This window comes from Bactrocera tryoni, chromosome 2 (genome assembly GCF_016617805.1).
Source record: "Bactrocera tryoni isolate S06 chromosome 2, CSIRO_BtryS06_freeze2, whole genome shotgun sequence".
NCBI lineage: Eukaryota > Metazoa > Arthropoda > Insecta > Diptera > Tephritidae > Bactrocera > Bactrocera tryoni.
The window spans coordinates 12,455,887-12,483,247 of record NC_052500.1 but is presented as its reverse complement, the minus strand read 5'-3'; the positions used below and the strand labels follow the sequence as shown (position 1 = coordinate 12,483,247).

Genomic DNA, 27,361 nt, shown 5'->3' with positions numbered 1-27,361 from the left:
TCATTTTTCGCCGTTTTTTCGATTGCTTGCTTCAATCTCATCAGTTGTTGAAAGTAAAATGTAGAATCAATCGTTCGACCAGGCTGGATCAGCTTACAGTGGTAGATTGCTTTTCAATTCCACCAAATACTCAGCATAACCTTTCGATCAATCCTGGCATTGCGACCATTTGTTGAGTACCGTAATCTTTTTCGCACATTATTGTCGTATTTGATCTGCTTTTCATCTCGTGGTACCATTCGCTTCAGAAATGGTTCAATTTCATTTCGTTTCAGCAAAGAATCGCAGATGTTAATTCGGTCCATTAAACTTTTCACAGACAATTCTTGTGATACCCAAACAGCGAGCACCTTTTTGTAGCCAGCCTTTTTTAAATGGTACAAAACCATTTAATGATGAATGTTAAGTTCCTTAGCGATGTTTTGGCTGCTTATATGACGGTCCTGGTCAACCTTTTCCATAATTTCATCGACTTTTTCAACGATAGGTCAACCAGAGCGAGGTGCATCTTTCACATTGAAATTTCTAGAACGGAAGCGAGCGAACCATTATTGTACTACACGAACTGATACAGCATCGTCCATGTAAACTTCACAAGTTTCATTGGTGGCTTGCGTGGCATTATTCCCTTTTTTATACAAAAATTTCAAAATATAGCGAATTTCTTCATTATTTTCACTAATTTTGGGACAGCTGTAACTTTTTTTCAACTTCCCCTAATTTAATTTTTTTTGGTTAAATGAAGCTTAAAATCTGACCTTTCCAACAATATATGATAGGACACAATGCGATTGGTAGCACTGGAGATTACGACTGCAACGACATCTATTGACAAACTACGAAAAGAGTTTTTCCACTAGCCATATAATATTTTCTCCAAGCTTTAAACTGATCAATCATACTTTCCCTAAAATCTCTGTGAAATACATCGCAATTCAAATTTGACCCGGAAACGATAGTCATCGCTCAGCCACCGTATTGGCTAGATTTGGCTCCCTGTGACTTTTTCTGTTCTCGGAATTGAAAAATCGGCTTCAGAGATTGCGGCATGGGTCCAGTGACTCAATATATTATAAAATCGCCAAACTGTTTGTGTGGTAAACAAACTATTGCCAAACACACCTTAATTGGCATATAAAGATCAAACTTCTTACAAACACAAAAAAGTTTTACCAAGTGAGCTACCGGTTAAATTTGATCTTGAGATATAAGCTGCTTAGAAATGAAAATCTCAGCTTACAAATACTGTTGAGAATACTTTCTTCAAATATAATCCTTTCCGTTAGAGGTGCTCACAAGAACGTTGACATTCGAAGTAAAATCTTTTTCAGTTCGGGTAGGGTTCTCAAAATCCATACTCTTATATAATTTAAAATCGCAAAATGCGTTCCATGCCACTCTATTCAACACACATATATACATATATCCGAAGTCGAAAAATTGCGTCTATCGCTGTGCTGCAGCATGTGTCATCTTTATATTTCCGCCTATAAAGCCGTCTCCACAGCAATTATGACAGTAATAAAAGCGCGCTCTAATTTGTGCTGGCAAATTTGCTGCGACAAAGTACATTATAATAAAAATGCAATAACCAAATAAATAGGAAAACAAAAGCAACTAAGTAGATAATCAGAAAACAACATTTAATACAAGACAATACACAAAATGCGAGCGAGAAAGCAGCAGTGACGGCAGCGCCAAGTGCAGTTGGCAACGAAAGTTTGCGGCCGGCAAGGGGTTGGAGTGGTGAATTGCTGTTAACTGTGCTAAAATTGCAAAACATAATTCAAAATGCTTGACTTGACTTCACTGACAGTTCAAAGGCAGGCGCGCTACATATGAGCGTTGCGCAAATAAAGCGAAATATTATAAAAAGCAATACGGTTATTTTGCTATACGAACGTATGTGTGTAGAAATATACAATAGACAAGGACTAGTGATGGTGTGTTTACTTTGCTTGCTGCGTCGCAGACAGACACTCACTCACATGCGGTGAGTTCTGTTTTGCTTCTCAGGAGCATTTTTATATTTAATGTATTTTCACTTGTTCAAATAACACAATTTAGTGCATAGATTCTCGACTTGTCTCAGCAGTTATCATATGCCATATAAATTAGGCATATGTCACTTTGAAAGTACATAATGTTTAAAAGCGCTTTGAAGCACATTTCGATTTTTGCGCTTTTCTTTGCGCGCTTTGTTTGTCGGGTGCTAAACCCTCTTGGCTGGTTGATAAATGAGTTGAATGACTCTTTAGCGCAAAAACTGCATTATACAAATATAATAATATTTTATTTTCACTAAATTTCCCCACCTGCTAAGTGATTCACTTACAACGCGCACACGGCGTATGAGTAACATTTACTATACCAGAGACATATGCAATCACATGAGCATCGCGCGCCTAAAACTGCGCTTAAAAAGCAATTAAATGAGCTTAGCAAAAGTTCAGCTACAAATTTGCGAGCAATAAATCGCAATTCATTGCATACTTTACGGCGACACATAATGCTGCACTCTTATGCGTAAGTGGAAGTGACACCAACTAGTGTCTTGGGTACACACCCACTGTCAGAAACCAACTTCCGAAAATGCAAGTACCTATCCAACCATTCCAACCGATCTTCGCGCGACAAACCTCAAGCATATATACATATATATATCCTCTAGTCATTTAACTTAATTAGTTAGGTTGTTGGCATAAATTCTCTTTTGCTTACGAAACGAAAAATTCGCTGTGAATTTATTTGACGCTCGTATAATGCGGTTTAACGCTTTTAGACAATTTTTAGCGCTTGCACATTTTTGGCTTTTGGCATTTCCAATGCTACCCACCAGCGAGCGCGCATCTAAAATATTTCTAACCGCACACGCAAGCACACACACACACACTTGCACTCTAAAAGAATTATTCGAATTTTTCAACAGCAGATTCCACCGCAGCCAAAGCCAGCAACCGAATTGGCGCTGTCGACCAGCCTCAATGTGGTCGACTTGTGGTGTTCTATGCTCTTACTGTTGTTATGCTAGTTGCTGTTGTTGTTGCATGTGCTACTAGTGCTGTTTTTGGCAAGTGATTTGGGGTGACGGTCGTGTAAAGTTCAATTCACAGCGCCACGCCATATTTCCGTTTCCTGATTTTCTTAAGCGCATCGCCAACACACACACGCCATTCAATCTCTTTCTGACAAACACACATTCTCTTCCTACATAGTATGTATTCTAAGTGCTTGCTCTTTACTAAAAATATATTTAAGTTTTGCTAGGTCTGAGTGCCACTTTGTCGCCTAATTTATGAATTCCGCTTCAAATGCTAACAAATGTGCGTTAAAATGCTAAAAATGAAAAGTTAATGATGACGAGGCTCACATATCGGCTTGTAACTAAGCATATGTGAATAGGCTTTAGTCATAAGCACCCTTGGCAAACCTTTTTTGTGATTAATTGCTTTGCTCTAATACATTATTTTAGTCAAATTTTCGAATTTGGGTATTAGAAATTATACTTTCAGTGAAATCTCACAGTTATTTAATACAAGTAGTTGATATGATACCAATTATGTAAATCTAATTGAGACATTTAATAATATTTAATGGAAATATGTCGACTTGTAGACCATAAGGAAAATTATTGAGGAACTTAGAGCCTTTGTTTGACTCTTGACTAGAGCCAAACTGTAAAGATGATTTGAAAATATTTTTTCGCATAAGTTGTCACTTTTCATGCAATAATTTGTATGCATAATCCAAGGATAGAGAAAATATTTAATAATTTTTGATATTTCTGTGATATTTATTTCGATGACAGCGACATCTACAGTAAGTAATTGAAGACACGACGCTTATATGCTATTAACTTTTGGACCAAGCTTGCTCAAAATTTTCTTCTAATGTTTATATTAAGCCGTCAGAATATTTTAAAAACATTTATTTATTTAAAGAAAAATTGTAAAATTTTCAAAAATGAAAAAAAATACAAAAAATATGAAAAAATCGGCCCACTCCGGGACTAGCAGGGATAGTTGTCTAATTAATTGAAGTTTTTTTGAAGAAAAAAAAAATAAAAAAATGGCGAACTTCCAAAAAAATTTATTTAAAAAAAAATTGTCAAATTTTCAAAAATGAAAAAAATACAAAAAAATATAAAAAAATTCGGCCCACTCAGGGGATAGTTGTTAAATTAATTGAAGTTTTTTTTGAGGAAAAAACAAAAAAAAAATGGCGAGCTTCCTAAAAAAAATGACGAGTTTACTTAAAAAAAACCGATTATTTTATATAATTGATCGTGGTCCCCAAAAGTCAATTTCTACAAAAGTTATGGCTATTTGAAGATAAAAACGCCATTTTTTTGAAAAATTCATAACTTTTTTGAAGTTGGGTCGGGTTCAAAAGTGGTCGATTTGGTATGGAAAATCCCATATGCAAACATATGTATTTCCGAACGTTGTACAAAAAAGGCTTTACGAAGTAAACTTTTGTTACCAAAAGCTTCAGCCAACTTTTGTGTGGTCTTCACTTCCATAAGCTTGAAAGCTTTTTGTATGAATACCCAGCAGAAGTTTCAGCTGATTATGTACTCAACTAGAACGGTTACAAATACAATATACATATATTAATGCTTAAAATTTTTACGATTGTAAAAAAAACCTCGAAGAAGACAAGAAACAAAATAGGTTCTGTTTTTTATGTATATTGCATGTATATTGTATTTTATATAATTTATGATTTTAACAAAATGTCGACAAAATTCTCACCACGACTACTTTTGCATATGTCCACCCTTTTTCGCCAATTTTCGATGACTCAGTGCTGCTTTTCGGCTGAAATTTCGGCTATTTAGCACACTAATGTGTCTTGGAGGTGTTCGAGCGTTGCTGATTGGTTGGCGTAAACCTTTAATTTAACATATGTATCTACGGAGCAAGTAATCTACAGGCGTTAAAACACATGACCTTGGGGGCCCTTTGACTGAACCATTTCTTGAATGGATGGTAATATTGGGCCTTATTTCTTACAAAATGAGCCAGGAAATGCCGATCAGTTTCTAAATCACACGACGGTTTGACTCATTCCAATAATGACACTGTTGTTTGTGGACGAAGCTACTAAATCAGAAATGGACCCAGTCTGAACATATAAATTTTCAATGAAACTCGCTCTTAACTTTCATCATTTCCCGTATTAATCAGTTTTTGTGCCAGCACAATCTTATACGGATACAGATTCAAATCTAACTGCAAAAATCGCCATGTTGACAACGGAAAAAGACGCAACTGTGGTCTCAACACTGAACGACAGCGATATATCCTTAACTAGGGGCCCTTCTTTACTGAGAAGAAGGCACATTATCATGGAGATTATAATCATTACCGAATTTTGCAATTAAATGTTGAATAGCGCGCTCAGAAGGAGCATTACGACGACCGAGTTTTGCGCGAACAGCTTCCACAGTTCTTCGGGATACTGTCTGCCTGTTGTTGTCTGTTGAGATATCTTAGTATGCGGGTTCTTGTCCAAAAATATTACGAGTTCGTGGATGGGCAAAATCAGACCACACTAAGCACTACCGACAGTGTGAAAATAGATGAAATTAGAAGATAACCCCGCTCACTCCCAAAATAACGGTACTGTTAAAAACTACTTAAAGCGCAATAAATCAATAACTAAATACGCCAGAAACAAAAATTTACTTCCTAGTTGGTAAGAGAGGACTTTATTGGAGCCGATGTGAAAATTGGGCGTTGGTTGTGGCACCGCCTATTTTTTGGTGAAATCTCATAACTTGGAACCCGACAAACCGATTTTGACTAATAATTTAATACGTGATATTCCAAAATGGACGAAATAGGACTATAACCATGCCTACTTATCATATAGTAAAATTTTAAATTTCATTTGATTCTGTCACCTTTCAGTAAAGAAATCAGGAAATAATTAATATAACGGTATAAACCAAGCAGTAATAATTTCTTTAAAGATGTTACTTTATGACCAAAAATCGTCCAAATCCAACCAAAACTGTTCAATCCCTGAGATACCGAATATGTGGACGTCAGTATCTATAGTTGACTTTTTACCAGAAAAAATCGCTCAGTGTGTGAGATATACAAATAAAAACAGAATCCTTGTCTGGAAATATTCATTCTGTATATCAAAAATGGGTTGAATCGGGTCAATACTTCCGTGAGCCCCCTATACACAATATAAAGATTTTCGGACTTCTGGGTGACTTTAAGCTGCATATATCCGCAAATATTTGAACTGTCTCAATAAAAGAGCGTATTTTACTCATAACATTGTATAATAGATAAAATTGGGCGAAACTTGACAAAGCCCCCAAATAAGTAATACCAAGATTTTTGACCATCTGGTTCCATATGATTGATGATTGTATGTGTGGTACCTTAATGAGACCCAGGGACATTTTTTTTAGTATGTGGCATGTTAATACTGTATGATATTGAGAAAAATAAATAAAATCGGGTCGATAATACCTCAACTCCCATATATTACATATAATGATTTTAGTTTTTCTAACAAACCTTATGTGTCTGTCGGTGTATGAGTTATATATAGTATATGTACATATACTATATTAAATTGCTTGGATTCCGATCCTCTGACTGCCCCTTTACGTCTTAAGGTATATCCCTGGCTTTTATTCCTGCAAGTTGCAAGACTATAAAATATTGGGTTGCACCTGAACTTAGCCCTTCCTTACTTGTTAAATAGTATTTTAAGTATTAAAATTTTTAACAATGTAGTAAATATTAAATTATAAATTATGTAAATATGCAAAATGAAAAAAATGGATATCTAGGAACTTATACACATATGAAAATACATACTATAATATTTATTTTTATTAAAACACGAAGAGATCAAGATATGTAAACCAGTTGCTTATTAAAAGCCAAAAGTGTTTTTTCAGCAAAATGGTCACTTGTGGCACAAACGCGTATCAGTTTTAGACAATTGTCAACATGCAAGCACGAACTGTCAAAAAAAAAAAAAAAAACAGAAAAAAAGCAACAAAAAATTTTCGCACTTGCCGACAGCGGAACACAGGTGTTTAAAAGCGATTGTCATAAAATGGATTTAATTGAATAAGGATATTATATAATTCGCACATGCGATGGCAATTAAATGCCAGTTTACTTCCAAGAAGTAAAAATCGCAATTTTTGCAATTAATATGCATACATACACACATCTACATATATGTGTTTCTAAGACCATTAACACTATACGCACGTATTTGCAAAATACATAGACTTTGCCTTAGACAAATATCGCGTTCAGCTGATAACTGTATAAAAAACACGCATGAAATCTACAAAACATACATATGTACGTGTCTATATTTTTTTCTTGTACCTTCCCCCTCCACATATGTGTAATTGTAATTAAACTTCCCTGTATTTGCATTGACAGTACTCGGGCATGCGCTATAAAGCCGTAAATGGTAGCCTTGTGTTGTCGTCTACGGCGTAAACAACCGAAAAAGAGTCAGCTGCAATTGCCATAGCACAACAATAGTACAACAACAATTTTATTTATCAACAATAAAGTAATGAAAATACTTGCAAAGTCACAAAGAGCCACTAAGCCGCTGCCGTTTAGACCCTGTAAAGGTGCTGCTGACGGCGTAAACGACATTTTCACAGTCATTCGGCATATTGTGGCAAACAAATAACTAATTACTTCATTTTGTGTACCTCCATTACAACTGCAACAACAGTGCGCGTGGCCGCTATAGAAAAAGCAAGAAGGTAGCGAACAATACATAATTTTTTTTTTCAATTTTTTTTATTATTTTTTTGCTTCAAATTATTTTACAAACCTTAGTACTTGCAGTGCATTAATAGCTGCGCACATCATAATAATTTTGAGATTTTTTACGGCGTTCACTTGTTTGTCGTATGACCTCGGTCGTTGCGGGTGTGTGTGTGTGACCGATAGAGCGGTTTATTACTTCTTGTACGTTTTTGAGTTAGATCTAATTCTGTTATATATGTATATTTCAGCGCACATATTGCTTTGCTTTAATTAAATTTAATTTTTTAATTAGCGTAAACGCTTAATTATTTCATAATTCTGAAAACTTTTATTGAAGCATAAAGCAATTGCGCGCCATTTGAGGTTAGGAAAATCTACATAAGCACTTGTAAATGTGAACACGAAGTTTTTATGGTGACGAAATTACGAAAAATGCAAAAAATGTCTGCATGTTCGTTGCTTAATGTGTGTATGTATATCCGCCATTAACTCGAAATATTAGCCGTATACTTCGTGCAGGTTATTGTTGTTAGCTATTGACACAAAAAATATTTTTTTATTAGTTTTTGGCAAAGAAGTTGAAGCACTAACCATTTATCAACTGTTTTTCGCTGTAAAAATTCGTTTTTATGTCAATTGCTTTATACTGTCTAAATCGCTGGCGCAATACCTTCGTCGACATTCATTAATTATATTTTATTTTTATTAAACATTTTTTTGAGTTTTGAAAATGATTTTTATACACTTAAATAACCTCTACTTTCTAGAGTTAGGTAGAATGCAGTCTTTTAAGTATGCTATTGCGGAAGCCGCGGAGCTTGCTTCTAATGCACCTGCAGGCAATTCTAGAGTCAACATCTACGTAGTATTGCCAAAAGCAAACAACTTCACTTCTACTGGATGCCAGGCCACAAAGGCATCGAGAACAATGAAGTAATAGACGAGATTGCCAAGAATATTAAACGGCTAACACTCGAAACCGTGATCAACATTTGGAAACCCATTTATTATCGATATGACGATCAGGACAAAAGCATGATAAAGCAAAAAAACCCGATGGAACGAGCTTCTTGGGTGAAAAACTACAAAAGTCATGTGCAAAACGGTAGATCGGAAGTACAAAAAATTTCTATCGATGTGATAAACATGGTATAATATTTATGAATATTTTTTTAAAAATAAAAGTCTGACTGATTTGGGAATATATCAAATAATCAATTCAAAATGTGCAAAAATATGTTTTTCTCGAAAAGACGATAATTTTCTGTATTCTTACATAAAAACATAATTTAAACTCGTTATAAGAAAATAGAAAAATTAACCTTCAAGCAGAAATATATTCAATATTTTTTGCAAATGTTTTTTATATTCCATACACATATGGCTAAATAAACTTAACGCCCACACTGTATTATGTTTTAAAGATTTTAGTTGTATCAACTTGTCTTGCTAAACTAAAATATACGTAAAATAGCAGAAACATTATCGTGTTATAATGTAGTAAACAACAACAAATACAGTCTAATATTTGCAGATTTCCGTAAGCCCCAAATGGTGCGTCGTTCTTCAATTAATAATCCAACCAAAAAAATATGCCAAATCGGTAATAAAAAATGGTAATAGTGCACATGGAATTGCGGTTTAATCGCAAATTATATAATATAAATTTTTTCAAGACTTTATAAACATTTTTAAAGAATATTTGAAATTTATTATTATTAATAATTTCCAGGAAATTTTTGCCTACATGCGTACGAAGGGGTTACATGGGTTTCCTCGAGCAATAAACGACCTATTTTCTTTTTTTTCCATATGAAAATGCTATATTTTATTTAAACATTTTATTATTCCAAATATATAGTACATATTTTACAAATATTTTATGAAATTTTCAAAGTAAAACATTCAAAACTGGGCCATTAAGACGTTATTTCCGGCAGTCCTTCGGAAAATGCTGCCTCAGTGATGACGGCAGAATTTCTTACAGGACCAACCGAAATAAAAAAAAAATTATGTTTATATTTAATACTTTAACTAGGCATTGGACGAAGAAAAAATTAAAAAAACAAAAAATTGGCTGACGTTATACACAAAAATACCAATTTTGGTGAAAATTTGTGACGTGTTTCTTTTTTTAAATAGATATAATTGAACAAACCCTTCGTTCAATACCGTGTAAATTATATCACGAAGACCTGTGTAAAATTTCAGTAAGATCGGATCAGTTAAGTTGAGTTGAGTTGAGTACGTGTAAAATTTTGAAAACTGACTTTAAAAACAGTTTCGAAAAAAACACGTTTGAAGTTTAAAATTACTATGCTATATGTATAGCTGTACTCGATCACCAACTTGTCAAGGCTGTGTCTCCAAAACTATTCCTCAAATCAACTTGAGCATTTAGGACAAAATTCTAGAGATATTAGGTAGTCAAAAAAGTCTTTTCGTATTTTGTCAATAGATGTCGTTGCAGTCGTATATCTCCAGTGCTACCAATCACATTGTTATATATTTAAATAAAACAATAACAATTTAGATTTTTTGAAGTCATGAAACCTACATATGTAACCCTTAATAAAATCGAGATTTGTTTCTGTGCCGTTAATCCCATCGGTTTCGAAACATTTTACTTCTTTAATAAAAATACTTAATTTTAAAATTAAAATAACAATGCTGCTCCCATTGAAATCAAAGTTCATCAAAATACAATGTGTGCGCCTTGAAGATTTAGATTGCTTGCACTTCTTAGTACACAAAAAAGGTAGCCTCACCGCAATAAAAACTTTAAAATGGCTTTTTTCAACAAAGCTTTGGAATGGGCACATCAATACTGTTTGTATTTCTGTTATTTCTTAAATGAAAATTGAAAACTTCAATATTCTGCACCTTATATTGCTATGCTTATGTTTGCTTATGTATGTGTGTTTATATACATGAATGCAAGCGCATTGGTTGAAAGGTCAGGCTGCAGATGGAAAACTTCAACAGTTGTCTATTTACTCAGATGCAGCACAAAAGTGTGCAACACCTCTAACAGCAAACTAGTTTCGCCCATTGAATGCGGGTTTGTATTTACGTGTGTATGTAAGTATGTATGTATGAATGTATGATAACTCCGTTTTTGTAAGCAATTGTGATTCAAAGAGAAAAAATACCAAAAAAATGAGATGTAATGGATGATTTTTTGTTAAATCTCCACTTTAAAAATTAACACAATTATTTGTTGTTAGTCTTCTTTTGCCTTCTCAACTATTTACCATTACAACCACACTTGTTTATAAAAAAATTTTTCAAAAAAGATTGTATACTCTTAATATTGCATACGAACAGAAGTCATTAAGAGCCATTGTTTACAATATGAATTTGAAGTTTGTGTGTAAAATCTGTAACGACTTCAGTACACATGTAGTCGCACAGCTTATTTAAAAATCTTAACCTTAACCTGTCAGACCGTTCGATTCTTCAGAAAAGGGTATTTATACTTTGATCACGAAAAGTTGACACACACAAAAACACAAATTTAATGGGGAATGTTTATTATCATTCGAAAGAACATTATTCGGCATTTATCTCTTTCAAATTTGGCCGCAGCTATGTCTAAGATGGTCCATCCATTGAGTCCAATTTTCGATGGTTCGTTCAAGCATTTCGACTAGTAACTGGCAAATGACACGTGTGATGGCAAAAAAAGGCTACTAAAAAAGTATCTCTACTTGGATCACATATTATTCTATTCCTTGTGAGATTGTGCAAGATATTTATTTTTTGACAATTGTTGTTCGATTCGCAACTCTCCAAGTTTAAACGAACCCAAGACAGCTTAATTACAAATGATTAAATTCATAATATAGTTGTAGGTATATTTCTCACTCTGGCTAATTTGTGCGTCTGCTACTTTCGAACATATGCAGACTTTTCGTCAACAGATTACCAATATTATGTATTTTAGGGAAATACTTGAACCAATAGCATACTTAAAATATAGTGATTACTTTAGAACATATACGAACTGATTTTCTTCCGATGCGACTGTACTTCGGAACGTGCGCGCACCGACTGGATTCGGTAGAGCGCGTTCTTAGCTAACGAACAAGCGGTTGGTCAGTTGTCTCCGAGCACCTGGAGAATCAGGATAAATATTTTCGCGCGACGTGTTTCTGTGAGTGGTGCAAGGCGAAAATGCAGAGGTACGCGATTAAATTCTGTGTGAAACTCGGTAAATCTGCGATAGAGACGTTTGATATGATCAAGCAGGCTTACTCAGATGTTGCTTTAGCAAGAAGTGATGTGTTTCGGTGGCTCCAGGCCTTTTTGGAGGGCCGGGAAGAAGTCGCTGATGAATATTTTCCATTATAACCGTTATTTTCATATAAAGATATGTATAAAACCTTGCAATAAAAGGAACGAATCAAAAAACTGTGCTTAAACACAATAGTTAAACAACAACACTACATCACTGAGCTCATTCAAGCTCAATTTACAAGCAAAAATGGAAAGACAAAAAACGAAACAAACTATTGCCTTAACTTCAGCCCACATATGCAGACCTACTATATACATATGTATGTATGTAAGCAAGGCAGAAACAACCACATGTGAGTACAACCAAGATGTTGCATGCGGCTGCGCAGCATCTGCTGCATTCCCAGCTGAGCTTGAACCAAAGCAAAGCAAGCCAAGCTGAGCAGCAGTCCGCCGCCATCAATGGCTCTGCTTGGTTAGTTGGTGAGCGCCGCTTTGGCTGCAGAGCCTCCACTACCAGTCCGCAAAGCTGCGATTGTAGCTAGTCACTTTAGCGCAACAAGTTGAAGATTTTTTCGACTGCAGCTTGACGCTTGCCGATCAGTCGCCTACTCGACGGCCAAACGTGCAGTTCACACAGCTCAAGCTGCCCAAAAATCAAGCGCGTCCACGCTTAGTGCTTCAATAAAATCTTCAATTAACTTTAGTGAGCGTGTACTTTACACTTTAATTCGGAAATTTTGAGAATGTAAATGAATGCGCATTAGAAAAAACAAGTAAAAAACAAAATAGCAGAAAAGTTTTCGAATTTTATTGAAATTGGAATTGCAAATAATTTTGACTTTTTGGCTACAAAACGAAATAAAATAAGCAAAACAATGCTAAGTTGATTGAATTTGAGCGCAACAACAACAAAAATAAATAATAAAGGAGGCGTGAGTGCACAGCGCAGTGCAAGTGAGAAAGTCTTCCGATTGATTGAGTGAATTCCGAGAGAGTGCAAAGTGTTGGAATTTATTTTTAGCGTGAAGTAGTTGTTGTCTTTTATAAACATTGTTGCGTTCTTACAGACATTTATGAGTGTTTAGTGAAATTTCTTATCTGGCGTTCGCTTATCACTAACTATTCTTTGCTCCACATTCGTTTGTTATCAAAATCATTGAGCACATTTTTCTAAAATAAAAGCATAAGCAAAAGAAACTAAATTATAAATCCAAAAAATACTCAACATGATTCCCCTCGATGAAGTGAGCATTTACACATTGCTGAGAATGGCGTTCGTTTGGCAACTATTGTCGTTCGGTGTCTATTTGGTCGGCCTCCTCGCCATCGCCGTATTCTTCTTCGATAACTTCAAATCGGTGGTGTTAATCATCAAGGCGATTCTGGAGCCATATTTCCAGCCTCAACTGCCGCAGACGTTGGTAGAAAAGTTTGGCAAGTGGGCAGGTTAGTGATTGTGCTGAAATATTGTGTTTTTTTGCTGAATGTTTATTATATACATATATATTTCGTATTTAGTTTATGTATGATTTTTAGACTTACATGAATTCGTTATTGCAAAGTGCAATTTAAACAGCACTTTTTACCATTGATCACATAAAAATAATTGAATGTACCAATCAATGGTAAATGTTCAAAATTTTACGACAACAACACTATTTTGGTCCATTATAGATAATTTAAGTAAAAAACAAGACAAATTTAACTTCGGTTGCTAGCAAAACTATAATACACTTTATAAATACAAAATATTCCTTTAAAAAACTTTGAACGGTCAGTTTGTATGACAGCTATACGCTACAGTGATCCGATCTAAACAATTTCTTCGGAGATTGCACCATTGCTTTAGAGAATAATATATGCCAAATTTCGTATAGGTATCTTGTTAAATAAAAACTGTCTCCATACAAGAACTTGATTTTGAGCGGGCAGCTAGTATGCCACTTATGTATATATTATCAGCGATTCAGACAAATATGCAGCTTTTTGTGGAGAAAACGATGTGTGCAAAATTTCAGATCGATACCTCATATACTGAGAGATTAGTTCGCGTATATACAGGCGTAAAGACAGAGGGACTCAGCTTGTCACGCTGATCATTTATTTTATGTACATATTTTATGAAGTTTCGGACGCTTCCTTCAGGAAAAACTTCGAGGCAAATTTAACATACCCTATTCTGGTTATACTTAAAATGATAACGCTGTCATGTCTCTGCATATATAAAACTATTTTGTTGACTACTTGCAAATATTAAATAATTGTATATATAAAAAAGTTTTTTCAACTTTTTTCGACAATTTTATAACTAAATTTATCGATATTTATATATCGAATTTTATATATATCGATTTATCGATAATTATATCTATAATTGTAAATTTTAAATATTTTCCCGCAATCATTATTTGACTATTTTATAACTAGAGTTTTCACTATTTATCGATACCGATTTATCTATAATTCTATATCTACAGATTTACCGATAATTCTATCTATAATTTATATTTATATATAATATATTTGTGTATTTAAAAATAGTTTCTCAATCATTATTTGACTATATTGTAGCTAAAATTATCGATATTTATATATACCGATTTATCGATAATTTTATCTCTTTCTTTTTCATTAACTTTTGTAAATATTTCACCAAAATTTTTAATAATTATCGATAAATCCCTTTCTCTCGATAACTTTTGAATACTATTGTCTGAAGGTTTCGATATTTATAGATAAATCCCTCTCTATCGATAACTTTTGAATATTTTTGTTTGATTCATCGATAAATCAATCTCTATAATAACTTTTGAATATTTTGCAAACAAATTATAATTCCCCACCTGGAACCGGTTGCCCTTTAGAGCCAAAAGCCGCAAAAAACTGCTAGTTAATAGATGAACGCCCTTGAAAACGAGTCGTAAGTTTACGTAACGAGTCTTACAAGTAAGCAGCAAGTCTTTAAACGGTTTTCTGGGTGCTCGCTATTATATTATATTTGGTAACATACATACATACATACTTAAGTGCACGTGCATCAACAGTGATAAACAATAACAAAACCAAAATACAAAAATACAAGAAGTCAGTGAAAAAAGAGATGCAATAAAGTTGCAAACACGTAAAGCGTTCGCCATGAATGACTGAATTAGTGACCCAATTAAATATGTATTTAAGTCATAAGGGAAGATTACAAAAAGCAAAAGAAGCGTAAAAACCATGAAGCCATAAACTAATATCGAAAACGACTTGCAATTGTAAATTCTTCTGATTTAACAGCAGAATTTATGAATGAATTGCCAAACACATTACCTGAAAGCACCGTTGTACAACAAATTAAATGGCAACAACATTAACTCACGCAAACATACGTTAACACTTTCGCTTTTCGGTTTCTTCACTATAGTAACCCTATAGGAAAAATTTGTGAAATAATGAAATTTTCAAAATTTGATAATATTTAATATTTTAGAAGAAATTATTGGAATTTTTGTTATAAATTTATAATTTTTGTCTTATATAATTAATATATTTTCATATCGAAAGAAAAAAAATGTTGTACAATTCCTACTGGGCTTCTATTACTTAGCTACATATAAATTGCACTTAAACACACTTTTAAGTATAGTAAACTATAATTATAGTCTTATTGCGTGGTCGATCGTGTCTACATTGGCGCTTAGCTTTAAAAGCGCTATGGAATTCTGTTTATTTCGTATTTTTTGTTTTATCTGTTATTGCATACTTCACTTGTTGTTGCTGTATTTGCAGTCATTCACCTGGCAGCAGCGTCATATTACTCATAAATAGCGGCGCACGGAACCGGCTTGACTTAGATTGTCTAGCCGGCGCGTTGTGATTGTCAGCTGGTCCGTCAGCTTGGGCGGTTATTAAAATATCTAGACGTTTTCTTTTTGCTCAAGTCTTATTATTGTTTTCACATCGAAGCGTTAAGCTTTTGTTATTGTTTTATGAATTAACTTGAGTCGCGTGAGTATCACATGTTTAAGGTTTATTGCCATTTCTGTATTTCGTAGTAACAAGCCTAACGGCAGCTTGTTTTTATTTTTTATTATGCAAACGGTATGTTTATATATTTTTGATTCGCTTGACGACCTTGCGAAATATTTGTGCTTTAATGTAATATACTCAGTGCAGTTAGATTTTGGCGATTTTCAAGTTTAGTAGTTAGTTTGAGGTTAACTGGTGGTAATTATGATGAATAAGTTATATCATACTGTAGTTCAATACCATTTATGTCATTAGAGGACAAAACCAAGAACGGATTTCCAAATAATCTCGCACAAACTCTGACACTTCTTATTTCTCTACGAGTACTAGTTTAATAACATTATAGCCCGAAAAATACGGAACTACCAATCATTGGCATGCCAAAGCTCTGAAATAAATCTATCTATCTTATAGTCTCTAATCTCTAGTTTCTGATTTTCGCAAGCCTCAAGCATCTGTCATGCTATATCATTAGAAAAATAATGTTCTAATGACATACCTTTTCATTAAAAGTTTGATTAGAAATCTTAATTATATAAACACTTTCCCTTCCCCTTTTTAACTTTATTACCTTTACTTATACCAAAATCAGGTTTATAAATATGAGTTCTGACGATTCGACGTTTCTTAACGCTTAAAAAAATTAACTGAAATAACGGGTTTTTCAATAAGAGGGCTACAACAAAAACTGTTTGGAATATCAATGAAATTTTTTGTTCCTGGGGAAGTACATTTGATGACATTATATATGGAACTCGATTGATTTTGCGTGGCCAGCACGGGCACGCTTGCAGAAATCCAGACGCTGAACCCAATTTTCGGTTTTCAAGCATAAATCGGCCGTTACAGCTGCAATTTCACGTTCGATATTCGTACGAAATTCATCAGTCGTCGCTGGCTTGTTGTCATAGACCATATACTTGACATAACCCACCGAGAATAAGTCTAACGGCATCAAATCGCACGACTGAGGCGATCAACTACTATTTCTTGAGATAACACGTTCACTAAATTTGGTTATAAATAAATCGATTGTGACATTGACTGTGTGGCTTGTGGCGCCGTCCTGTTGGAACCACATATTGTCCAAGCCCATATCATCCAATTCGGGCCGAAAATATTCCGTTATCATTCACAGTAACGTGCCCGTCTTGATCACCACGGAAGTAGTACGGTCCAATGACGTCGCCGGCCCATAAATCGCACCAAACCGTAATTTTTTTTTGTATGCAATGGTGACTCATGGAGTGCGTGTGGATTGCTGCCCGACCAATAACTCATATTTTGCTTATTGACGAAGCCATTCAGCCAGAAACGAGCCTCACCGCTGAGGTTGATTTTTCGATTAAAATTGTTGCTTAGCCCAATTCACGAACATACGACGATTCTGGTGGTGAAGCGTCTTCAGTTCTTGCGCCAGTTTGATTTTGTAAGGATGGAGGCCAAATCTTTTCGCAAAATTCGTCACAAAGACGTCACAGAGATGTCCAACATTTGGGAACGACGTGGGAGAGACTGATTTGGGTCTTCCGCAATTGATGCGCTAGCGGCAGCAATATTCTCGACACTAAAGTCACTTCTTTTTCTCACTGGCACAGGAACATTTTGTACTGCGCCCGTGGATTCAACCAATTTTCACTAGACGCTCAATTGTTGATCTGCTAGCGCTCTTAAAGTTAAGGCCACTGACTCCGAATTTCAGTAGTAAATTTTAATAGTTTCGACTCATTGTTGGATCGTATATCTTTTCATGTTGAAATGACGAACCTTTCTGAAAAGAAATATCAAAAGAGTGAGAAAAAATATGGCTGCCGTTTGCTGTCCCTATGGATCTGCTTTTGTAGCCTTCCTGTTGAAAAACCCGTTATGTGGAATAGACTTATAAGAGATGTTGAGAGCACTAATATTAGATTCTAACATTTTCCTATATTTTTTTAATTAAATGGGAAATCCCAAAATACTTATATTATTGACAAAATAGTTTATGCTAAAGATTCTTTATGAATTTCTTAACGTTTATTTCATTGGAAACTAAAAAACGTATCTTACTAGTTTTTTAAATACTTTTCCATGCTTAAAATCGTCGTCAGACTGGATCATTTCATATCTCAGTTCAAATGGACCAGTCTAGAAAAAGTAAACTGGCTTCGATTATCAATATTACAAGAGGTTTAAAAGAGGCTCTTCCAATATCCAATAGGTACGCCGCATAATTCGGTACTGGTGGGCGGCCGATGTAGCTGAGACTAGCTGTGTCACGGAAACAAACTCTAATCACAGCAAATATAGAAGCAAATATAGATCAAAATAACCACCCAGCAACAAAAACGATATTTTATAAATTCCAAGATCTTAAGCAGCCAAGTCTTTCTCAAATGTTTATATCTAAATTGTTCAAATTCTAAGCGCTAACTTTAAAACCACAAACCTAAAAATCAAATTAAAGAGTTGTGAAAATAAAAATCCATATTCCCACAGTACTGAGCACGTAGAGCAGCAATTACGAACATTACTTGAATAGATATCGTTTGTAATGTACTGCTGGCACCATTACCCAAACCAAAAAAGGAGTACAATTAGCATTTAGCTGTTAATGACAATCATATGCTTTAACTACCATTTTTCTTTGTGGTCAATTTACTCGCAACACACACTATTTTTTCAACTTTGTAGTAATCACCGGTTCAACGGATGGCATTGGACGGGAATATGCTAAAGAATTAGCCAAACAAGGCATAAATGTGGTGCTCATCTCGCGTACCCAGGAGAAGCTCATAGCGGTGGCAGAGGAGATCGGTAAGCAATGAAATTAATAGTAAAATAATTGACAATATAATAGAATATTTAAATATTAGAAAAAAATTTTAAATAGATTGTGCTAATGACGAATACTCGTACTCAAAGGCACAATGCCAGTGATTCATAAGCAAATCGAGGAACTTAAACTTTGACTAATATTTTTTACAGAAAATGAGTACAAAGTGAAGACAAAATGGATCGTAGCAGACTTCTCCAAAGGGCGTGAGGTGTATACACACATTGAACGGGAGCTGAGTGGCATACCAGTAGGCATATTGGGTAAGTGCTGCAAATATTTTTACTATACCAAAATCTACCCCACAAAATAAACAGTTACTTCCTTATACATAGAAATTCTATTTATATACAAAAATTTTATATTACTGAAACCTCCCCACATCTACCTTACAGTTAACAATGTTGGCAAAATGTACGACTACCCGGACGAACTCTCCCACATACCTGAAAATACCATTTGGGATCTGATCAATATAAATGTCGCCGCTGTAACCATAATGTCACGTATGCTCATACCAGAGCTAAAGAAGCAGAAACGTGGTGCCATTGTCAATATATCCTCTGGCAGTGAATTACAACCTATACCTTATATGGCGGTGTATGCCGCTACCAAGCGCTATGTGAAATGTTTCTCTCAGGCGATCGAGCGTGAATTAGCCGAACATAATATAACAGTACAGTGTGTCACACCGCTCTTTTTGGTCACAAAAATGAATCAATATTCCGATACCGTGATGAAAGGTGGCTTTCTAATACCGGATGTGAAGAGCTTCACACGCTCAGCGGTTTTTACTTTGGGAAAATCGGCGGAAACGACGGGCTATTGGACACATGGCTTGCAGGTGAGTGATTTTTGAACCTTTTTTTATTACATACTTATATTAAACATAACACACTTAATTACAAAAACTTTTGAACATTATTGAGCCCAAAATTTTTAACAACAAAAACAATCTAAACATATACATATACTTTTAAGAATATGACATTTCTATTCAATGTGCGCTTTCTAATTGACGAAAATTATTATGCTTCAGTATTTTTTCATGAAACTGAGCCCAGAGTGGCTGCGCATACGTATTGCCCATGTGATGACACGACAGTTGCGTCTAGAGTACCTGACGACCCATGGAAAAAAGGTCTGAAAGACTGAAACAGGATGTATAAATTTATTAAATTTTCGATATTTTCATTATCATTCACTTACTCATGTATTGTATATATGTACATCCACATATTGCGCCAAGCATTCATCTTTCATCTACATATATACAGATAACCTGAAATATTGATTTAACAATTTTTGGTTTTTTGAGGTTAATAATAAACTTTTAGGTTAAAAATTTGAAATTTTGTGAAGTTTCTGAAATAATATTAATAATGAAATAATATAATTCTGAAATAGTAAAGTATGTGTTAAAATTAATTAGTATTAAGCAGTGTGAAACAAGTTTGTTGGAGTCTAACTTTCACGGCCAGTGCTAGTTTAGACGTTTGGAGTTTCTACGGCCGAGTTCAATGGACCGAAAATTAAAGTAGTTGCAGAAATTCCCTAAATAAAGAAAAACTTTACAACGATTGTGCGCTCGCTTTGATACAAAAATTGAGTTATGATAACACAAGTGGAAGCAGGTTGTGTATAAATGAAGAAACTTTAATACAATTCATCAAGTTGTCACAAAAAAAGTCGTGAAGGCATCTCTACTATAATTTTTCCACGAGGGACCCCACCTTAACTGGAATTAGCCACAACACACACGAGAACTGTGTTAGCTGAGTTGGTAAAGTTTCTCACTCGTCTAGCGATGATTCTAAGTGATCAGTGCTTGGAAAGGAAGATATGAGAGGTTTAAAGTAGAGCTCTTGGTATTTAACTAATCGTCTAACCGGATCATAAATATCATCTAATATAAGAGCCCTGTTTAAAGCACAATTTTTTAGAAAATTTCAAATGAGAACCTAATACATACATACATACGTGAACTTGTGTTGCTATTGTTTTATATTCCTGGATAACATGCGGAGAGCATCATGGTTCTGAGGTGGCATTAAGTCATTAAAAAGAGGTGAAAAGCGGCAAATGACTCCCTGGAGGGAGTAAGGTTATTATAACTCAGTACGTCAGCAGACGAAAAAGCCAAGTAAAAGAGCAAAATAATCTGGTACCTGAGATATCTGGTAATCTGAGTATGTCCAGAATGTTTCTAGCTTCGGAGAAAAGAATTTTGGGATGCTGGAACATCGCCCAATATATTCAAGTTGACGAATCGTAAAGAAAAGTTCAGGATTTTCAGCAAAGGTCGAAACTATACAAATATTCTATATCTCATATATATCGCTCATTTGCTGCAAGACCGGCATAAGTCAAAAAATCGATTTGCCAGAAAACGCGTTAAAAGTTTTCAACTGACTCCAACCTTACACGGAAGACAGGAATCATATTCTCTTCTCAAGCGGAGCATATAAGAGGTATTCATATGAATTTTTCACTCAACATGAAGTATGATATAACGAACAATTCTGCATCCTTAACTCAAAAATCACGTTTTTTGAGTTATGACGACGTTGCAGCAAATGAGCGATATGTACATATATTATAGTACAGCTTTCTTTGGTGCTACTGAAACTGCGTTTATTTTGATTGGAGCATAATGAAGATTGGAATAAACTGCCAACTCGGCGCTCAGATTCAAATACAGTGATTTTTGAAGGAATTGGAGACTGCGAAAATTTTGTGAGACAGTGATTTTTGAAGGAATTGGAGACTGCGAAAATTTTGTGAGGCATCTGTCAAGTCACTGTTGAAAAAATTTTCACTTTTAGAACGCTAAGCAGTTAGAAAACGATCAGATATTAGATATGGTTAATGTAAGTTTAAAAAAGTTTTGTTTTCGTGTTTTCATAACAAATAAAGAATTTGTATCCCTTCCACCATGCTCTTTGATTAATATTTTTTAAAAAGTATATACATATGTATATATAATTTTCTATCAACCTTGTAAATACCTTTTTCTAATAGCATCTCTACGCATTAGAGCAGGTCGATTTTTTTTAAGGCGAAATTTAAAAACTCTGAATAATCGGTTGTGTGGGAGATGTGTGATATAGTTGTTCGTTCTGACCGATTCCGAAAAATTATCAATGCAATATCAAAATGCACCTACGTATTCAATTTCAATCGTATATCTCAAAAGCTGACGAATAAATTTGTATGGCCGCTAAAAAACATCCATTTAAAGATCGCTGACTCGGTTTTAAAACCATAGTCTCTTAGGAAAAGTTGTTCAGAATGATCAGTAGAACATTTCCCGCATACCTGATATTTAAATTTTTTCGGATATCTCAAAAACTGACAAATAAATGATACCTGATCACTTATACTTAAAAATGGTTGGCTCAAAACCAGTTTCTGAACCATAGTATCTTAGCAAACGTTTGCTCAGAATGATCTCTAGAACATTGCCCGCATACGCGATTTTTCAATTTTTTGGCTCGCTGAAAATCGATCCGCTCTAATGCACACATCGAAATAAGAAGTTCAGCTGCACCGAAAAATTACCAAAAAACTTCCTGCTTATACAAGTTCTTGCCGATAAAATTTGAAGCACAGCAGACAAACTTTAATTACATACCAAACAATTTGTTTGTGCAACAAGCCATAACCAGCAATTAGTAGTTACTTGATTTTTGTTTTGCTGATGTTGCATTGCCACACGCCCAGACCACTGAAAACCTGCAGAGTCCAAAAATTACATAATACAAAGAATTTGTTTTATATGCGATTTTTGCTTTTATTTCGGCATTACCGGACAACGGAAAAGACAACAAACCGGTTGACAGCGGAATTGGCCAAGTGACCGACGCATTGCAGAATCGCTTGCGAATGTGCAAACTGCATTTGTGTGCATATCTGTGTGTAGTAAAATGCAATACTCGCTGGCTGATTATGTAAGTTGTAAACTTGTACATTTTATTTGTAAGTATGTTTGTGTGTGCATTTTTACATTCAATTACATTCACGAGCTGCGCGCGCACTTTTGGCGAGACCTCCATCGGTTATCGGTTGACTAAACCGCAGCGTTTACGAGTCGGCAATGTTTTGTTTCACTGCCGGTTTCGCATTGACTGCAAACACTGTTACAATGCCCGTTGGAAATTGCGTAATCTTCAGCGTTGATTTTATGCCCATACACAGACACATACATAAGCACACTGAGTTACAACGCCATGTGCGCGCCGTTGTAAGTAAATAAATATTTCGTTTTTGCTGCTTTTGAGGTTCCTACATCAAAGCGTGGAAATCGTTAATGGGGTTAGTTGCAATCTCTGCGGATCTGTTGCGAATTTATAAATCATAAATTCATACGTCATTGGGGTCGGCATGTACACGACGTTGCAAGCACGTGCATGTGTATATATGTATGTGTGTAAGTACTCAGGCATGTGCATGACAAAAAGCCTTAACTTTATAGTTAGTTGTAAAGTGCAAATAAAATGTTTTTCTTTAATTACGCATTTTATGGCAACCTTCAAGTTATATTATTTCAAATAATTTTAATTTTTCTACTTTTGCTGGTATTATTTAGCAATTTTAACTAAAATGTATATCTCCATACATTTTACAATTGTTTATATTAATTTTTTAAGGTGTGAATCGCATTTTTCTTAGGTTTATAAATAAGCAGCCACAATATCGCTGCATTCCGTTTTAGTGACCAAGTACTAATAAAGAGTGAAATTGCTTTCAGATTCATGCAATCATGAACTCGATCACCAAATTACAAAAAAAAAAAAAATAGAATATAATTGTAATTTTTCTTAATTCTGACAATTACTTAAATTTTTAGTTCCCAAACATACAGAGTGTTTGCGCCAAATAATCTTAAGGGGTTACATGGGTTTCGCGGCTTCAAAGCATCGAACGATTTTTTTATTGTTTTATTAAGTTCTATAACATTTCTAAAGTATTGTCCTAAATGCAGAAGTTAATTCGAGTAATAGTTTTGGAGATACAACCTTGAAAAATTGCGCCCTTAAGGTCAGCTTAGTTACTTAAAAGAACCAACGCATTTTTCCCGAAACTGTGCTTTCAAAGTCGGTTGTCAAGATTTCTCGCGAAGTACTCAACCGATTTTCATGAAATTTTACACAGGTCTTCGAAATATAATTTAAAAGGTCTTGAACGAAGGATTCGTTTTTTTTTCAATTCCTGTTCCTCTTTGTTGTCGTAGACACACGCGGTTATAGCCGAGTTTACAACGGCGCGCTAGTCGTTCTTCCTTTTCGCTACGTGGCGCAAATTGGAGATTCCAAATGTAGCCGGATCCTTCTCCTCCACCTCGTCTTTCCAACGGAGTGGAGGTCTTCCTCTGCTTCCCCTGGCGTTTACTGCATCGAATACTCTCAAAGCAGAGTGTTTTCATCGATTCGGACGACATGACCTAGCCAGCGTAGCCACTGTCTCTTAATTCGCTGAACGCTGCCAATGTTGTCGTATATAATATCTCATACAGCTCATCGTTCCATTGAATGCAGTGTTTCGCCGTTGCCAATGCGCAAAAGACCATAAATCTTCTTTTTAGTTTTGCAGGGATACCAAATTCAGACTGCTTGCTTTCGTGCTGTCAAAAGCAGTTTTGAAATTGACGAAGAGGTGGAGTGTGTCGATCCTCTTTTCGCGGGTCTTTTCCAAGATTTGGCGATTCTCCCTTTTTGTGGATTAGGCAGAGCACATTTAAATTCCAATCGACGGGCGTAATTTCGTCTCACCATATCCTAAAAAGAAGCTGATGTATGCTCTATATCAGTTTTCTGCCGACGTATTGGAATATGTTGTTCTTCAGACGGTTAATTGCTATTCGAACTTCTTCATGGTCGGGCAATAGAACGTCCGTTCCATCGTCATCGTTTGGGGAATAGGGTTCACCATCTCCTGTTGTTATGTTTTTTCAGTTTTACTTCATTTTATCCTGTAAAAAATTCTATTGTCTACGTGGCGGCACTTTTCTCAGTTTTGTATACTTTTCTCTGAAATTTTCGCAAAATCTTTGTAAAATATGCGTCTTTAAAATAATAAAAAGTTTCATATATCGGTGAACCATTTTTTCCGTCACAGCTTTTATAAACGAATTGATTTTCAATTCCATATAATTCCCATGGGTGACTACGATCAGGAGGTAGTATTTCAGCCGTAGTCTCGCAAAACTGAGAAGGCAAAGGTAATGATGAAACTTTTAGTTCCGTATTTTTCAGCAATTTCGCCATTAAAAATCCACCAAGCTTTTAGCTTTGCAGTTTAGGTAGCCATCATAGACTGCCTACACCGACTTCAACAACTACAGAGAGACGAAATTTTCAGAAAACCAAAAGCTCACGAAACCAGACTCTAATCGTTTTCGATTCAAAAGATCTTCCTTACTATCTGCTAACAGTTTACTAGCGCTCACTGAGCTCACAATACCACCAGCCGTCCAACGATAACTTGCAAGAGAACAACGGAGCGAAGAAAAACGATAGTACTTTATAGTTTCCTGCAAATATCGAGCGATATCTAAGCAGCTAGTCTGAAACGACAATTGATGAAGAGTTCACGTCAAAAGGCTTCTCCACCAAAGTTTCTCCAAAGCTACGAACTACGAACAATCAAAGTCTTCAAATCTTGTGACATAAAAGTACGCAGCTTCAATGAGTCTTTTAGCAACCTTGGTAACAGTGAGTACTTAAGTATATACATACTACGTTAGGAACAGTGTATAATAAAACGTACATTCAAGGGAACACCCAGTTTATGTACACTATATTTACATTTTTATCTTTTTTTCAACATCTTTACCTTCGTACACATATGTATGCTTACAAATGCATGGATATGCACGTTTGGTATATATTTACACACACACATACCTATTTTTGCTTCGATGTTGTCAAGCTTAATTAAGCACTGAAGTTCAACTTCTGTTACGGTTTAAGAGATTTAATGTCAAGTGTTTCATTCTTCCTCACTCATGCCTTGCTGCCTTTAAATGACGTAAGTATTTTCTCGCTTGGATGAATATCAACTGTTTAATCAAATGTGGCCTTCTCTTAAGATAATGGTGCATGATGATATGTGTTGTGGCTAAAATGCACATGGTGGTATATTTGTATGTATGTATGTATCAATGCTGCACGTATCAGCTCGTTTTGCATGCGGTTTTCATGGACTGACGAAGGTAATGCCTGCGAATTTTTGGCGATCTTGCAGAAATATATACATACATAATTATGAGTATAAATTAATTTCACTAATTTAAAAAATTAATACTAATTAATTAACTACAAGTATGTTTATATTAAAAATAATTTGTAGATTTTTGTTCGATAAAATGTTTTCACCTAGACGGCAACTTCATAATACCCCCCTCGTAGAAGCCCCCCTCCTTATTCGCGAAGAACTGGGACAGCCACTTTTCACAAGCCTTTTTTGAGTTCAACTTTACACCAACAAGGGCGTTCGCCACGGACAAAAACATGTGGTAATCACTTAGCGCTATGTCCGAGCTATATGGTGGCTGCGATAAAAACTGCCATACGAGCTCCCGTAGCTTCTGACGAGTCATCAACGAAGTGTGTGGTCTAGCGTTGTTCTGGTGGAACACTACACTCTTCCTGTTAGCCAATTCTGGATGCTTCTGGTCGATCGCCTGCTTCAAGCGGTCCCGTTTACCAGTCAAGCCTGATCGTGCATGTTATTCGCCAGTTACAAGTCAAAATGCTCGAACGAGTCATTGGATGGACCATCTGAGGCGTAGCCGCGACCAACATTTGAAAGAGATAATCTTAAAAAAATAAATGCCAAAGAATGTTCTTTCGAACGATAATAAACATTCACCACTAAATTTAAAGTTTCTGTGTTTTTCTTTAAGAAAATTGGGTACCTCGAAATGGATCACCCTTTATTAGAAGTGTATTTAATTTTTTTTACTAACGCAGTTTTTTGTGCTTCAGAATAAGTGTTTTTTTTTTTAAAGCGTTGCATAGGTTTCCTCGTTTAAAAAACAGCATTTTTTCAAATTTTTTTTTTCATATAAAAATTAAATTTTTTATTGGAATTATTAGTTTATGAGCATACACTATCAACAAAGAAATTCTGAAATTTTTGGAAAACATATTTTAATCTCGGCCATTGCGACACCATGTCCGGTGAACCTTCGGAAAAAAGATGCGCCTGCAGGATAACTCCTTATAGGATCATCTAAAGTGAAAAAATACGTATTTTAGTTAAACCGTTTACTTAGAACTTGGACGAAGGAAAAATAACTAAAAATTGGATTTTCGGCAGACTTTTTTACAAAAAAATTAAAATTTAATGAAAATTTCCCGAAGCTTTTTTTCAAAAAGCTGTAATCGAAAAAAATCCTTCGGCCAAGTTTTTAAGAATTGTATCTCAAAGACTTGTGTAAAATATCAAGAAGATCGGTTAGTCTAGCTACCCTCGAGAGCACAAGTTCTCAAGGCTGTATCTCCGAAACTAT

General features: G+C 35.0%; 1 protein-coding gene across 2 annotated transcripts; it reads left to right on the top strand.

The window, feature by feature from the left end:
• Positions 1-7,682: 7,682 nt before the first annotated feature.
• On the top strand, positions 7,683-20,170 carry LOC120767365 (inactive hydroxysteroid dehydrogenase-like protein 1). 2 transcript variants are annotated; one of them, XM_040093339.1, is made up of 6 exons: positions 7,683-7,771; positions 13,266-13,466; positions 18,705-18,827; positions 18,999-19,109; positions 19,242-19,690; positions 19,886-20,170. In XM_040093339.1, exons 2-6 carry the CDS (start codon positions 13,289-13,291, stop codon positions 19,991-19,993), a joined length of 969 nt encoding a protein of 322 aa, XP_039949273.1. In that variant the 5' UTR covers positions 7,683-7,771; positions 13,266-13,288; the 3' UTR covers positions 19,994-20,170. The 2 variants fall into 2 exon arrangements, with proteins under 2 accessions (XP_039949273.1, XP_039949272.1); XM_040093338.1 differs by lacking the exon at positions 7,683-7,771 and having other exon boundaries at positions 12,038-13,466.
• The last annotated feature ends 7,191 nt before the right edge of the window (positions 20,171-27,361 follow it).

Excerpts from the sequence above, each read along its gene's own strand:
- LOC120767365 (XM_040093338.1), top strand. The coding sequence starts at position 13,247 with ATGATTCCCCTCGATGAAGTGAGCATTTACACATTGCTGAGAATGGCG. Across the intron at positions 13,467-18,704 it reads AAAGTTTGGCAAGTGGGCAG|TAATCACCGGTTCAACGGAT; the intron begins GTTAGTGATTGT and ends TCAACTTTGTAG. Across the intron at positions 19,110-19,241 it reads CATACCAGTAGGCATATTGG|TTAACAATGTTGGCAAAATG; the intron begins GTAAGTGCTGCA and ends TCTACCTTACAG.